This window comes from Melospiza melodia, chromosome 1 (genome assembly GCF_035770615.1).
Source record: "Melospiza melodia melodia isolate bMelMel2 chromosome 1, bMelMel2.pri, whole genome shotgun sequence".
In the NCBI taxonomy this organism is placed as follows: domain Eukaryota; kingdom Metazoa; phylum Chordata; class Aves; order Passeriformes; family Passerellidae; genus Melospiza; species Melospiza melodia.
The window spans coordinates 171,613,563-171,630,478 of record NC_086194.1 but is presented as its reverse complement, the minus strand read 5'-3'; the positions used below and the strand labels follow the sequence as shown (position 1 = coordinate 171,630,478).

At 45.5% G+C, this 16,916-nt stretch overlaps 1 protein-coding gene across 15 annotated transcripts in view; it reads right to left on the bottom strand.

Annotated features, from left to right (window-relative positions):
• Positions 1-1,200: 1,200 nt before the first annotated feature.
• Positions 1,201-16,916, bottom strand: part of ADGRB1 (adhesion G protein-coupled receptor B1) — a 291,999-nt gene continuing 276,283 nt past the window's right edge. For all 15 annotated transcript variants that reach the window (XM_063174933.1, XM_063174955.1, XM_063174924.1 and 12 more), the window contains one exon: positions 1,201-2,597. In XM_063174933.1, coding sequence (XP_063031003.1) covers positions 2,400-2,597 — 198 coding nt within the window. In that variant the 3' untranslated portion in view covers positions 1,201-2,399. The remainder of the gene's footprint in view (positions 2,598-16,916) is intronic.

Sequence of the window (16,916 nt, the reverse complement as noted above, 5' to 3'; positions counted from 1 at the left end):
CGTAAATGTCCTGCAAAGGCGGCTGCAGTGAATGGGTGAGCAGGGAAGGCTGGAGTGGAGAGGGCAGGCTTGGGTGGGCAGAAGGGAAGGGAAGGAGAAAAAAAAGAGAAAAGAATTAAAACACAGTAGAAAGATACCTGTATGCTAAAATTCATCATGTGTAATTATAATAATTACAATATCATACAACCCAGCATCTGAGGGAGGCCTTTGTGCTTTCCTGTTTCATGAATAAGCTAATATTGAACAATAATATCACAGTTTTATGAGTAACCACTTTCCCTATTTTTTTAACTATTTGGATTTATTTAAGCTTTCCGTTCCATCCTTCATATCCTGTGGTTAATGGCAAGGTAAATGCCACTGTCCTTGGAGATCACCCAGGTGCCCAAAGGGAATTCAAAGCAGAGATTTGCCACATCAAGCATCTCCCCATGGGGGAAGCACAGCTGAGGGCAGTGATTGCTTTGCATCTTGTACCCATTGGTTATTTTTTCCTAAAAATGTGAGGTTCGGTATTTTTTAATGAAAAGGAGACCCAAGCACAGTAATAATTCAGACCCTGTTCAAGGTTTGCTGCTGTCTGGCACAATCTGGCCCCTCACAACCAGAGTTTGTCTCCATCCACCTCCAAAACTGGGAGAGTTGGTCCAAACATCAGACAGACAGTGCTGAGAATGACAAAAATAGCAATAAAAAAATAAAGTCTGTGTGTAATGCCACTGGGATATTTTTTAATGATAAAAATATTGCACAATACTTTTTGGGGTGGAATGCAGACGCCTCATTTTTTTTTTTTTTGTAAATAACCTTGAGAAATGTTAAATGAAAAAAAAAATTAAATAGTAATTATTTTTCATAGTGAATGAAAAGACTGCATTTTATGAGGGGGAATGTCCTGCTCTCCTGATCAGCTCCAGCTCTTCCTTCCTGCAGGACCACAAACCTTCTGCTGGCTCTGGGCAGCGGGGAGGGTGGAGAAGAGCCAGTGAGGGGAAAATAACCAAAACCCAAACCGAGTAAAGCAAAACAAAACATTGCAAGCCAGCAGTGAAGGGGCTGTGTATTCCCACCATCCCAAAATTTCCACAGAGCAACTTGCCTTCCACCTTCAGCAGGTGGCATCCTCACCCCATGCCTGAGCAGTCCTACGGCACAGAAAGGCATTCGAAATGACGAGAGCCAAAGAAAGGAAAGGTCTCGGGTTTCAAGTTCTCTTTTTATTGAAGAAAAGAAAAGAAGAAGGAAAAAAATAGATTATTTTGTTTGTTTTTTTTGTCTGTTTGTTTCCAAGTGGACGTTATTCGTGTTGTCAGTTTGTCTCAATGTCCTAAGGCAACGTCTCTGTTTACCAATATCTCCAGGTACAGCGGCAGATCTGTCTTTCCTTTTTTCTCTCTCTGCCTTCCAGGGAGGGGCAGCTTGGGATAAATTTGAGTCCGAAAGCAAGGACAAATAACAGAACAAAAAAAAAAAAAAAAAAGGAAAAAAAAAAAAGGATGAGGCCAAGAGGACCTTTGCAAGGCCCGTGCTGAGTTTATCTATTTAACAGTCAATGACATGACCTACATTCTTCTTGTTGGTCTTGTTGTCTACCACCTTCCACCCTCTCCCTGGAGATGGGGCGAGCAGGATTTGGAGATTTGGAGCTGGTCCTTTCCTCCGCCGGGGAGGGATGAGAGGAGGAATCTCCACCTCTCCTTTTTCCACCTTTCCAGCCGTGGGTGACGCCACCACGTTCCCCTCCGCGGGGACCCGCTGTGACCGTGCGCCAATGCCAGGTCGTGGCGTGGCACCCAGCAGTGGCAATGTCCTTGTGGCCACTTCTTGGCGTGTCCCATCTCCTTCCTTCTTGGATGAGCTGGCGAGGGAGAGGAGGGAGAGCCAGGGATGTCCCTCCAGGATGGGTCTGCCCCAGCCAGGCCACATCCCAGCATGGTTCCCGCAGGTGTCCCCTCCTGATGTCCCCAAACAACCCTGATCTTCTGGTGGCTGCTGGGCATCCTTCCACACCTCCCTGTGGCAGAGCAGGAGGGCTCCTGGTGTGCTGCAGCGACCCGAGAACATCTTAGCAGAGTTTGTCCCCTGCAGCCCCTCCCCACCCTCCTTCTCCTCCTCTTCCTCCTCGCTCTCTTCCAGGCTCAATCCTCCAGTCCTGCCTGGGAAAGCTCGTGTTGTCCTGAACCTACAGCTACTATACTCTATAAAGTAATATTCCCCCCTCTCTGCTGAGAACAATACAAAAGTTACTCCATCTTACCAAAGGTTTCAAAAGAAACCAAACACTTCTCTCCCTCGGTTCCGATTTAATTTAATCATTTCTTTAAAATGTGGTTTTGTTTTGTTTGTTTTGTTTTGTTTTCCGGAAAAAAAAAAAGTCCTTTTTCTTCCCTTGCTGCTCAGACCTCTGTCTGAAGGTCAATAATGTCTTGTCCCACCAAGGGGATGGTGGCCCCTGTTTTCTCCCACTCTACAGTTTTTAGTTCTAGGGGAGACTGTGCCACAGGTTCGATGTCCTTTTTAACCCATGCTGGCGGGGACTGGACTTTCCTGATGCCTTCCCAGGGTCTCTTGTTTGGTGTCTGCTGTTTTTCTTGCTGCAGGAGGAGGGAAATGTAAGAAAGGAGAAAGAGAAAGAAATAAAAGTTAGTGCAAAATGCAAGAAATACCTCCTCTTTTTACCTCCTCTTCTATCGACAAATCATTTTTGCCATGCAGCTTCTCATCCAAAATAAAGCCGAGCATCAATGAAAATGACACTTAGTGTACAAACTGTCGATTTTCAGAAAGAAAATGTTGTTTTTCTTTCCACTGCTACTTCCATCACTTAATGACTGGATATTTCAGCCTTCAGCTGAGGTTTTTGCTACTGAAAAAACAGTGTGGTTTTGAGAACATCAGATCTTTTTCTACTTCCACAGATGTAGTGACAAGACAATGGGTGATGGCTTTAAGATGTAGGAGGGAAGATTTAGATGGAACATTGGGAAGAAATTCTTCCCTGTGAGGGTGCTGAGGCCCTGGAATGGAATTCCCAGAGAAGCTGTGGCTGATCCATCCCTGGAAGTGTCCAAGGCCAGGTTGGAAGGGGCTTGGATCAACCTGGGATGGTGGAAGGTGTCCCTGCCCATGGCAGGGGGTGGAACTATAGGTGGAACTACAGGATTTAAGATCCTATAAGATCTTGAAGAACTATTAAGATCTTAAAAAACTATAAAAAAATATCAAGAACTATAAGATCTTTAAGGTCTCTTCCAACCCAACCCAACCCATGTGTGAAATCCAGATTACAATGGATTCCTGAACACCCATTGCATTGGATGCACAGCTATTTGTAGACTCTTTAATTGCAGCAAAACCTGCTCACTGCTCCACCAGGGAACCAAATCTGTGCTCCTTGAGGAGCTGGAGCTCAGCTTGGAGGCTGAAAACATTTCCACCAACTCCACACCAAGCCCTGGAGGTGTTATTGACCCTCAGTATCCCCCCAGCACCCCACCATGGATATTGATCCAGAAAATCTTTCCATGTTTTTTTCTGACATGCACCAAGACAAGGCTCTGGGGAGGGCCGAGGGGATGGAAAATGGGTGTGCACCTCAGTGGGCAGAGAAATGAAAGGTTTTAACTGAGTTGTTCCACTCAACTTCTCCCCTCCAAACACCAGTGATGCTTTTCACACTTAATTATCTGCACAAAAACACTCCAGCACTGGGAAAGCAAAGGCTTCCCTGGACACGAGAGCCCTTTTGAGCCACCTGCCAAAGGAGAAGTGGGGAGGGTGGGAGGAAAGCAGCTCATGGAGGATGACAAGGAGGGAAAACCCTGCAGAGAAGGTGAGGAGCCAGATGTGCCACCAGGACGCGTCACAGCTCGAGGATGTCACCAAAATGCATTGACTGAGGGGAGATGAAGCCACAAAAAGCTGTGGGGTCACTCCAGGATGCTGCTGAGAGCTCCATAGGAAACTTCCATTCCCATCTGCTGCAGGCTCATCCAGCAGCCTCAGCTCCTCAGTTTGTCCTTCCCTGAGATGTTTTTGCCAGGCTGTTGTTTGTCCCAGCTCCACACTGCAGTGCTGACAGTAAAGCTGCTGTGGAATTATCCCTGCAGGGGCAGCTTTCCTTGGATCACCCAAGCCAGGAAATTCTGCTCGTCCAAACTTTAATGTAAAAATGAGATGTGCTTGAAGTTGGTCCTGCACCTCACTACTCCCAGGAGGAAGGCTCTGGGTGAGAGTTTTTGGTGATCAGAAGATGGGGAATGCACAAACCAGGTAAACATCTCCACATGAAGTGAAAGCATTCTGAAATTATTTTCATTCAAAGGGAGAAAAATAAGTAAAGTACTTTTTAAAGAACAATAGCTATTTGGCTTTGTTGCTTTTTTTTTTTTAATGAGGTTGTGTAAAAGTATTACTCAAAAGAATGTAAAACACTAAATTTTTAATTTCTTGAAATCTGCAGCTGAGGTTTTTATTAACTGTACAATAACTCTATATAACTCTAAAATACAGAGTTTTCCTTATGCTGCTGGTGTTATTCTTACTTTATTCCATGATATAACACGACAATGATTAATACTAATGCCACAGAAAAAGTGTTAAAATTCGTTATTTATTCCATTATCTTTTTTGGAATTTATTTTAGAACCACTGCAACTAAAATTGGAACCTATTTAACTCTTGTGTGTGCCTTGATGAGACAAGCTGGAAGTTTCCTGAAGGGAAATTTCCACCTACAGTGTTTTTTGGAGACCATCAGTCTGCCTGAAAAAATACAGCAGAAAGAAACACAGAGAAAAAAGCACAAATGGAGCAAAAATTGGATTGAAATTAAGTTTCCCAAAAGGTGAAGAAAAACAACCTTGGTCAAGACATAATTTTTTCCAATGAAAACCATTTTTTTTCTCCTACTACTGCTGTGATGCCACAAGTTTTCAAAGCTGCTGGTGTCCACAGCTGTATTAGAGAGCAGCACAAGTGATCTTATGCATGAAGTTCATAAATAATTTGTTTTTTCCCCTTAAACAAGAGCTCTTTTTTGATGGCATTATTTATGGCCACCTTCAGCACCAGGTTCTGTCTGCAGCCAATGCCTGTTTTAGCAGTCTCTCTCCATCTGCCACACTCCCGACCTTCAGCCTCTCCTTCATGCTGGGAGGATGCTCCCAGATCTGATCGTGCACCCTGAACGTGATCAGCAAACCTCAGAGCCCTCCCTGCCATGGGCCAGTGAGCAAGAGGAGCTGCAAACACAGGGAGGGAACAGAAATTGAAGGAAAAAAATCCTAAAAACCTGACAAAATACAAAAATTATGAGCTCACACCTACAGCAGCGGTCTCTGATCAGCCCTGTCACTGGGGAACACCACCTAAAGGTGACAATAATCATTCAAACCCCAGATATTAAATGTTGTGAGATGCTGAGAAGAGAAAAAAAAAATAAGAAACAGGAAATATTATTCTGGCAGTGAACAGCTCCATTCTGCACCTGCATCTTGAATATTCTGGGCACTCTGTGGGCTTCCTGAGAGAAGGATAAAGAGAAAATTATAAATGTGGCCAGTTTCCAGCCATGGATAAAGTTATAGAGATGTCCTGTGGGAGGAAAGATTGTAAACTCCCACCTTCAGGCCTTAAAAGAGATTATGGCTGGATGTAAAAGAGGTTTGTGAAGCATCTTGTGGATGATAGGAATGGACCACTGATGGTGGGAGTTGGGATCATCCCTTCCAACAAAGGAACTCCAGAGCACCAAGGAGTGAGCCCTGGGAGCTGGGCCTGCCCACAGTGCCCAGCCAACCTCCAGGCGACCTTTCCACAGCTCTCTGTCCATCCTGAAAACTTCCAAACTCATGAAAAGCACATGGAAACACTCACAAAACCAGCATCCATTCGGTGCTCTCCAGTGAAGCAGCACCACTCTGCATCAAGGGGTCTCTGGGAACAAATTCCTGCAGTTTTGGGGATCTTTTTGAAGATGCATCACCATAGCCTGGCCCTTTTATTATTCCAAGCTCCTTTTCACTCTGCCATGGAGAGGAGGCAGAAACTGCCCTTGGGTCTGACCCCACATGGTGATTTCCATCCTCCTTATGAGTGTGACATCCACCCATGACTGTGGTGGGCTTAGTGACTCCAGAGGTGTTTATTCACAGTTGGAAGATGAAAAAGAGCTCTGGAAAATGAAGAAATGAAGAAGGGAGACTTGCTTTTAGTTCTGCATTTCTCAGGGAAGGATCTGGCTTCTCTGGTGGGGCTGTGAGGGAGGTGCTGGCTGCAGGAGGACTCAGTGCCCACTGGGATTTCTGAGCAAGTTAATCAGCCTGGCAGAGCTCTGGGAAGGATGCTGGGAGACAAAAGAAAATCTCCTCTTGGCACAGGACACCCTGGGAATTGGTAGCAGCCTCCTGGGAACAGCTCCCCTTTTCTTTCCCTCCATATGGAAAAAAAGTTTTTAGGGGTCTTGGCCAGTTGAGCAGCACAGGGAAATAGGCACTGGGCTCATGCTCCAACCCTGGCGTTTCCCTCCAGCTTCACTGCGGGGTCTTTGCAATCCTTGCAGACAGGAGGGGAAACTGAGCTGTGCACAGAAAAGAAAGAGAAATCCTGGAGAGAGGGATGTGTAATCTGGCTGGAAAAGGCACTGGAGCTGGCTCCGTGCCTCTGAGACAGCCAGGGCTGGCCCCAGACAGGGGCTGAGAGCACCCGGAGCCAGGGACAGAGGCATCACTCTGGCCTGACACAGCCCAGGAGCTCCTGGGAAGGAGGGAAATGTTTATCAGTCCCTGCCTGGTGCCAGGGTTGTGGAGGGAAAAAAAGAGGAGTGAAAGGAGGGAGTACCCACACTCAGAGCTGGAGTAAAACCAGCTCCAGACTGGAGGTGTTCATCATCCTGCTGGCACTGAGAGTCTCCTTCATTCAGCCCTGACTTTCATTTTAGCTGCAAATTTTTAAGGTGGAGGGAGGGTATTTGGGATAAAAGGTGTTTAGGGTGCAGTGCCAACAAAACCCCCAAATCTCTGACAAAAACAGGACAAGTGCATTGAGATAATCCACACATCCTTCTGCTGGAGCTGGTCCTGGCAGAGTCACCCGTGCTGGACTTGTGAAGGTGTGGAAAGGTGATGGTGGTGAGTCCTTACCCTGGGTCTTCAAGGAATCATCCCAAAATCACAAAACGGTTTAGGTGGGAAGGGACCTTTAAAACCATCTCATTCCAGCCCCTGCCCTGGGCTGGAACACCTTCCACTATCCCAGGTTGCTCCAAGCTCTGTCCAACCTGGAATTGGACACTTCCAGGGATGGGGCAGCCACAGCAACCTGTGCCAGGGCCTCAGCACTCTCACAGGAAAGAATTCTTCCCAATATCCCATCTAACCCTGACCTTTGTCAATTTGAAGCCATTCCCTCTTGTCTTGTCACTCCATCCCTTTTCCTAAATCCCTCTTCCCCTCTCTTGCAGCGTCTTCAGGCACTGGAAGGGAGCTCTGAGGTTTCCCTGGAGCCTTCTCTCCCCCTGGCTGGACAATCCCAATTTTCTCAGCCTTTCCTCACAGCAGAGCTGCTCCATCCCTCTGATCATCTTGGAGTTCCACATTCTCCCTGTGCTGGGATCCCAGAACTGGACAAAGGTTCCAGGTGGGGTCTGACCAGAGCAGGATTGAGGGGCAGAATCCCCTCCCTCACCCTCCACACTTTCCTGTGCTGCCTCCAGGAGTCCAGGCTGGCTTCATCCTGAGCTCCTGTATCCCAACTCTTTTCCTTAGGAGCAGCATCCCTTCAGTGCATAAATACAGTCCGAGTATTTATATCCCTGCAGTGCATAAATACAGCCCAAGAGTCTGCTCTGACCACAGCTTGGATCTCCCACTTCAGCCAAACCCCATGAACTGCTCAGGCTGCTCAAGCTGCATCTCCCTGTGTTTGTTTTGTGGGGTTTTTCTTTGATTTTTTTTTTTTTTTTGTTAATTTTTAATTTTTAACAGCCAGTTTTTATGGTTACCCTGAATAACCTGAGGAGCAGCTTAGAGCCTTCCACTGAGCCCTCAGTGATAACTCCCCTGGAACTCCCTCCCATGCTGTCTTCCTTGCCTCTGGTGTGCTAAAAGGGTATTTCATGACCCAAATGGTCTCTCCCCACGACACTGATGACTGCAGGACCAGGATGAAGTTATTCAGAGTGTAGAGCAGGGAATTTGAAGGATAAATGTGGCTCACACTTGTCTAATCCATCTTCGGATCAATGTCGATGAAAAGTGATTAGAAAATGGGAAAGCTGTCTTGCTTCTTTAGAGAATGATAAATTTTCCTTTCCTTCTCTGAAGGAAGGCTACTGAACTACAAAGATTATGCTTTTTCTTTTTTTTTCCCCTTTTCATTTAGGAGAAAAGCAAAATAAAAGGAAGTGGCTGGCTTTGTTCAGAATTTCATTAAATTAAATAGGAAAAAAGAAAGTAAAAACAATTTGTGGCTTTAACTTGGAGATCAGTTAGGAAACCTGAAATACCCAACATTTGCTGGGCTATAAAAATTTGTCTTCTGCTTCTGTATTCCCTGAAGTTCATCCATCCTGAAGGGGTGGCTGTGAGACAAATTCTAGCGAGGCCTAACAGCTGAAGGTGAACAGGCTCTGGATCAAGGAAGTCTTTTATTGACTCCAGAAAAGCCTGAAGGCTGCACAGAACACCTGTGGTCCCAGCAGCATGAGGAACAGGCTGTTTTCCAGAGCATCCTTGCTGTTAATCCAGTTGGTCCAATCCGAACCTTTTTTGGGACAATGCTTATGGTCTGTGAAGAGCCCACCTGGAGGACTAAATTCCCTAAAATGCTGAAAACACTCAGAGCTGTCTCATGGGGGTAAGTGGGGATCCAGGAGGGAATCAAGAGCACCCAAAGCAAAATTGTTCATAGAGTCGTTTATTTGGACTCTATAAAGAATCATTAATACTTCAGAGTATAAAAACACAGGAGTTTCAATGAGCTCGTGGCACTGCCTGGTGTTGGAGCAGAGGATACAGGGAACAGATTTCTCTGGGACAAATTTTGTCCCCTAATTGTTGGGACAAAAGGTGCTGGATGATCTGCAGGAGGAGGTGAACTTCTGATTGATGGTGTATTTTGATACCTGGGGCCTGGCAGATGGTTTATGGCTGACTGAATTAAGATTTGACGTCATGTTCATAGCAGAATTTATTGCAGTAATTATCAGACTTTATGCAGAGCTCCTCCCTACAAAAGCTTCACTAATTGGTCTGTTAAAATTTGCCTTTAAGCAGTGCAGGGAGGATGAAAGATGTGACACAAAGACACCCATCCCAAAAGTGGAGCTTCCCTTGCAGAGGGACACACAGCCAGCAGATTCCCAATGTTCTAATTCCTGTAGCAGAGCACACCAGGGAGACGCAGCCCTGCCTGGGGATGAGCTGCAATATCCATCAATATTCAAAAAATCATAGAATTATAGAATCAGGGAATGAATTGGGTTGGAAGGGACATTAAGGTCATTTTATCCCACCCCCTGTCATGGGCAGGGACACCTCTCAGCATCCCAGGTTGCTCCAAGCCCTGTCCAACCTGGTCTTTGACTATTCCAGAGATGGGGCAGCCACAGCTTCTCTGGGCAACCTGTGCCAGGGCCTCACCACCCTCACAGGGAAAAAATTCTTCCCAATATTTAATCTAAACCCTCCCTCTGTTATCTTCAAACCCTTTGCCCTTTTGCTGTGACTCCATGGTCCTCTTTTCCCAACACTCCATTAGGTTGACAAAGCCAGTGCTGCTGGAATGGGCAAATCTCCAGATGCTCAAAAAGGAAAGCTCAGAAAAATCTCATTGTGAGAAAAGAAAGTGAGGAATCAAGACATAAGCACTGTCCTGAAGGAAATAAGGAAAAGTTAGGCAGAAAAACTTTATATCTTTTTAAAATAGGATTTGGAGCTGGTGCTTTTCAGGATCAACAGAGATTTGGGATTTGAGAGCTGTGCTTTTTCCCAGAGAAGCTGTGGCTGCCTGATCCCTGGAAGTGTCCAAGGCCAGGTTGGATGGGGTTTGGAACACCCTGGGATAGTGGAAGGCGTCCCTGCCCATGGGATGAGATGATCTTTAACGTTCTTTCCAATCCAAACCACTCTGTGATTCTATGAATTACAAACTGAGTCCAGATTCTGCATGTGAGCTGCAGGACAGGAGCCAAAGCCATTCCAGCTGCAGGGAGGTGAATGTGGCAGGGAGCTCTTCAACATGGAGGAGAAAATCCAAGGAATCTGCAGAGCTCTGTCCAGCGCTGACCTCGGCACAAGCAAAGAGCTGCTGTTTAAAATGAATGCCAAGCCAGATGCTGGCAGGAAAAGAGGAATATGGATGTGATTCCATCTTCTCTAATGGAGCTGGATCAAAAGGATTCCTGCTGAGGGGGAAGCAGGAGCACCACTTCCAGTGCTATCAAAGCACAGGAGAAGCAAAACCTTGGCTTTTTTAAAAGCCTACAAAACCACAGACCCCTCTCAATGGCCAGCCCAAACTCAGGAATTTCTTTAGCAATTAACTACCAGGGAGCAGCAGCGTTGGAGATGTTAAACCCTGAGAACACAGATCTGCACAGGAAAAATATTTCCTGTGTAGTACAAAGCAGCTTGAAAATAACCACTACCCTGCTTTAATGTGAAGAACTCTCAGCTACAAGAATTCAAAGCTGGGTAACTCTGTGTATTTAGGAGGAAAAAGGGGAAGAAATTGTGTGGTGGAGCCTGCAGTCTGCCAGGCAAAGGTCAGGCTTTGAAAGGGAGAAACAAACTTGCAGCACGGTTTTCCAACAATGGGGTTTTTTCTTTTTTTTTCTGGTAGCAATTGGGGAGGTAAAGAAGGAGTCAAAGTGATGGGAGTGACTAGGAAGGAAGAACACTGCTGTCTGAGTCAGTCCCAAGCTAACAGTCCAATATACATCCAAAACCTCCCTTATAGAAAGTGAGATTTATAATCCACGTGGAAGCCACTCACTGCTTATTGCAGCCTTAAAAATGAGGGTTTGGGGCACCCCAGATGCCAAAAGAGCTTTAAATTTCCATCAGGATGCCTGGTGGGGGTGGCTGGGTATTTTGATGCAAATCCTGCTGTGCTTGTCTCCAGGTCTTTGGTTCCTTTGATGCTTCCTGGTTGCAAATAAGCTGTCAGGGGGATAAATATTCCACACACACAGAGCTCATTCAGTTTTCATCTCAGGGGCTGCACCAGCTTCCAGTTTGGTCTGGGATTAAATGGAAGGGCAACAGTGTGAAACTTCTACAGGTTTGGGAGGAGGGTGAGCACAGCAAACCAGCTGTTCCTGAGGTGCTATTTTTAGATTCTTCCGTCTCTTCAGGTGGTCAGAGAACATCTGTCCCAAATTCCAGCAAAACATGAGCAAAAAATTCCTGCCTACAACCCCAACATTTCCTTCTGAGTTAGGAAAAGAATCACCTCCACCTTCCTTGCTTCACCTGAAGTTGAAGACTGCAAGGGAGAAAAAATTGACCACAGAATATCCAGAGTGGGAAGGGTCCTGCCAGGATCATGGTAAGGTCATACAGAGATCCATCAGTGCATTAAAAACCTGAGTTTTCAGCTTGGCTGTCATCAGATCTTGCTGGATGTCCTCCTACTCCAATCTTAATTCCCTAGTATGGAAAAATTAACTTTGGGAAATAATGTCTACACCCCTGAGCAGTCCATACAGCCACAAATCACAGAATCCCTGAATGGTTTGGGTGGGAAGGGATCTTAAATATTGCCTCATTCCACCCTCTGCAATGGGCAGGGACACCTTCTACTATCCCAGGTTACTCCAAGCCCTGCCCAACCTGACCTTGGACACTTCCAGAGATGAAACATCCAAAGCTCCTCTGGGCAACCTGCAGGGCCTCAGGGATGAACTTTTCCCCAATATCCCATCTAAATGTCCCTCCTTCAGCTCTTAAATTGTCAGATTTTAAGGAAACACCAAGAGAAGAATGGGATGAAAGAACAGATTTTCTATCTCTTTAGGAAAAAGGGTGGAAAATTCAACCATCACGTTTTATTAATTGTTGAGAATTTCTCCAGTTTTGAGGGTAAAATATGGTTTTTAGAACCCCTTTTAGAGGGGTTTTCAGCCATCACACAAAGGTTTCTACAAGCACATGCTCCTTTTTAGGAGGAGCACATGTGGTCACACTCAAAGCCATTTTGAGTGTGACCATGTTTTTATGCTGCAGGGAAGAGGTGGCCAAGGCTTGAGCACCACCAGGATGTGTGGTCCTGTGTGCTTTGAACGTGGATCCTGCTGGAAAATGTGATTTTAATCAGGAATAATTGAGGGTGCTTCCACTGGGGGCATTTTAGAGTTGAGGTACAGACAAAAGATTCTCCATGTCACATGGAATAAATTTTATGTAATAAACTGGAAAAGAAAGCATGGAAAAATTCATGTTCATTCCTCAAAGGAGGGAAATTCTTTATTATTGTACTCTGAGGCTCAACTTAGTTCACCATTAGGAATTTGCTTTGATTTCCAGCAAAATAACAGCAGTGAAACGATAACTGTGGCCAGTGCCACATCCCTGGGAATGCCTGGAATATGAGCAAGATTCAGACCTGACTGGCATTGCAGGAATTATCCTGCTTCCCATAATTCTCTGACATACCAGCCCCACTCATTAGGAAGCTGATGGGAGTGGGAACACCCCAGTCCCAGTGGGATGTGGATTAGGACTCCTCAACCACAGGTTGATGGAAAAGCAGAATTCATCCCCAAACCTGTCGCCATTTAAAATTCCCTACAACTCAAGTCTCTCTTCCCAAAAGGATTGGACAAGAGGAATGTGCTCAAGTTGTGCCAGGGGACATTTAGGCTGGATATTAGGAAAAATTTCTTCACTGAAAGGGTGGTCAAGAGAGCTGGGATATTGAATATTGGAACAGGTGCCCAGGGAAGTGGTGGAGTCACATCCTGGGAGGAATTTTTAGTTGTGGCACTTTGGGACACAGTTTAGTGGTTGGACTTGATGATTTAAAGGTCTTTTTCGACCTTTATGATTCTGAGTCACTGATTATGTTTCCAGCTCTGCCAGTTACTTCTCCGGGACAGTGAGCAAAGGACATTTTTCTTTATCAAGTGTACATAATACTAACATTTATCCTAAGTTTCCATCTGTCAGGATACCTAAAAAGAGGAACACATGTGCTTGTATAAACCTTTGTGTCATGGCTGAAAACCCCTCAAAAAAGGGGTTCTGCCCTCAAAGCTGGAGAAATTCTCAACAATAAATAAAATGTGATGGTTGAATTTTCCAGCCTTTTTCCTAAAGAGACTGAAAATCTGTTCCTTCATCCCATTCTTCTCTTGGTGTTTCCTTAAAATCTGACAATTTAGGAGTGCATGTGAAAGGAGCTTGTGTTTAGTGTGACATGGTAAGTGCGCTGGAGTACTGGTGGATGGCAATTTACAATAAAATCCCTAAAAACCTGATCCCTAAAAATGGCCAGCACCATTCCTAGGAATCCACATGATGCCTGTCCTGTGCAGACATTTAATTCCAGCTTCATCTGCACTTTTCTGACCTTGGAGCTGAGGGAGGAGAGAGGAACAGCAAGAGCAGGACAGCACTGTATCCTGGAAAGGACTGAGGACAATGGGACGTGCTGCCAGGAGAGGTTGGGAAAATGCCAGGCCTTGGAGAGAGACTTGGGCGCTTGACTTTGTGGTTGTTTATTTAAAAGGGAAATCAGAGAGAACAGCAATGCAGGCAGATGGAGCAGACCCAGGAAATATCCCTTCTGCTCTGGGATGAGGAAGGGTTCCGGGGTACTCCAGGATTCTGTCATGACCTTGCTCATGTAAAGCCACAAAGCTTTCTGCTGGTTAAGGAATGTTCGGATTCATGTCCATCTTAGGTTGAAAGATTTAGCTGGGGGTGTGGATTCTATTCCCATCTGTTAGAGATGGAGCAGTTATCTTCTGTTAACTGGACAGTTTTCTTTATCTTTTCCACAACCAATCCTCCCTCCAGGAGATCTCTGCTGATAATGGGCCAGTGAGTGTCACTGCATGGCTGATAAAATTCCATCATCCTATTGGCGCAGTCCAGGGGGAGGAGCCAAACATTCCTACCTGGATATAATCTGAGGTTTGGAATATCCTTGACCCACTGCATTCCCAGAGGAGCAGCTTTCTTCTCCACTGGATTCCCAAAGGAAGACCAGGCCCATCTACACCACCCTGGACCTTCAGAGGAAAACTCCACCCTTCTCCAGGATCCCTGCTCCAGCAGAACCACAGCTGGCACTGCAGGAGGGCTGAGCCACCATGGAATGGGACTGTGCCACCATCCTGACCCACAGGGTGTCAGCTCCTGTTCTGACGCTGTCAGTGGTTTGTTTTCTTTTTTTGTACTGTTGCATTTGTATTTTTAATTTTCCTAGTAAAGAACTGTTATTTCCTACTCCCATATCTTTGCCTGAGAGCCCCTTAATTTCAAAATTATAATGATTTGGAGGGAGGAGGTTTGCATTTTCCATTTCAAGGGAGGCTCTTGCCTTCCTTAGCAGACACCTATCTTTTCAAACCAAGACAATCTCATGGAAGGGGTTGAGATAGGTCCAGGATGCTCTGCAGTGCAAATGAAAGCCAGACTCACACTGAGGTTTGTTTTATCACTGTCACCACGAGAAGCACTCCATCGTTTTATAACCTAAACACACATGAAAGGGAAAACATCCTTTTGTTGTTCCTTTAATCCCTGTTATCTGCTCTTTGCCTTCTCAGGGCAAGCTGAAGATGGGGTCTGAGTTCTGATAGGGTTCTCAGCAACAAATGGTAGTAAAAAGGCTGAAAAAACCCCTTTTTATTTGACTTTTTATTGCTTTGGATATTTTTTAAACCAACACCCACTCCTGACTTGCCACTCCTGCTCTTCACAAGCTCCCCCTCTCCTGTTACATGCAAGAGAAAATTCCCAACTTGAAAAAGATTCAGTCAATATGCAAAAGCCACCTTCAGAACCTCCTTCAGCAGCTCAAAGCTCTTTCATGCTGACAGCGGCAACTTTAATTCTACACAGATGCATCTCTGAAATGCTAAAACCTTCCCAATCTATAAACCCCTCCTGCAAATAGACCACAGATTAGCTTTTACACCGCATTTAAGTATTTTTTGAGTTTACAGCTGCATCATACTAAAATAACTGAAAAAAAACCAAACAAACAAACCAAGAGGTGACACTGAGTGAGACACATTGGGATTCTGGGCCATGCAGGATTCTTTGGTCTGAACCTGTAGACCCACTGCCTCTCCCTCTGTTACAATGGGCAGCCCATAATGACACCTTGCCACATGCAATATAAATAGGATTTGCTGAGGTAACATCTCTGGACTTCAGCACAGCAATGTGGGGTCAGAACACATGTAAGAATGTACCCCCTGTTGACAGAGTGACAAAATTATCCTTTGTCTCCTAAAAAAAAGGAAAAAAAGCCCAGAGGTTTCTCTCCTCAATTAGGTGAAAAGACATCTCATAGGACCTTGGGGACTCCACCTCAAACTTAAGAATAGCCAATTGGACAGAAGCCAAAAAGTCTCACCAAAGCAATTTACTAGAAAAAGAAGAGAACAAAGAAACTAATTACTTTTGTGAGGTGTTTTACTAAGAACAAAAACCTCTTGCCTTGGCTCAGTTTTTCTCTGTAAAGAGTTTTGTTATTTTGCCTTTTATTAAAACTTTTCTGTTTCCAACACTGCCACAGAAGCCATCCTGCTGATTTTATGCCATCTGAAGTGACTGAGCTACCTCGGGTGTGATATAAATCTCCAAGAGCTTATAAGACCTAGCTCGAAGAGACCCTTATATCAAACACAGACCAAAGGCTCTGTAGTGCTCTGCTTCCATCCAAAAATCCCCAAACTTCTATTTCCATCACCCTCTGAGCTCTGCTCTTGCCTCCAAGGGAGTCTCATCAAAATAAACCCCACCAGTGCCACATCTGCCACATTGCAGGGGGGTGCTACGTCCTGGATCTGTTTTAGGATCATGGAATTCCTGAGGTTGGAAACGACCTCCAGGATCACCAATCCAACTGTTAACCCAGCACTGCCAAGGCCACCACTAAACCGTGTCCCCAGGTGCCACATCTACACGGTTTCTGAACACTTCCAGGGATGGTGATTCCACCACTTCTCTGGGGCAGCCTCCTCCAATGCTTGGCGACCATTTCACTGCACAAATTTTTCCAAATATCCACCCTGAACTTCCCCTGGTGCAAGTAGAGCTGGTTCATCTTGTTTTACCTGAGAGAGAACACTGACTCCCACCTGGCTTCAACCTCCTGTCAGGGAGTTCTAAAGAGCAGAAGGTCCCCCCTGAACCTCCTTTTCTCCAGGCTGAGTTCCCCAAGCTCCCTCAAGTGCTCCTCACCAGACTCATACTCCAGACCCTTCTCCATCTTTGTTGCCCTCCTCTCCCCAGCCCCTCAATGTCTTTCTTGTCATGAGGGGCTTTGATTACAAATCAACAAGAACTGTTATAATTAGCTCACCTTGCCTCTTTTCTGAGTGCAGGAAATTTAATTTCTTACTGTCAGCCTGGCTCTGCTGCTTGTTTTTCTCTTCAGCTGGAGCTGTAAGAATTCCTTGCAGCCCTTCAGTCCTTGTCCAGCTGGTTGGAAGGTGCCATCTGCCTGCTCTTCCTTATTTTATTAATTACAACATCAATTATTACAAAGGCTGCTGATAATTTTTTCCAGTCCCAGATCTCTGCCCCTATGAAAGGCTGAAAGGTCCTTCCCTGAGTCTGTCTCAGGGAAGGACTCCTTGAAAGGAGTCCCCTTTTCCCTAGAACTTTGCTCCTGGATATCACAGGACCACAGAATGCTTTGGGTCACAAAAGACTATAAAAACAATCTCAATC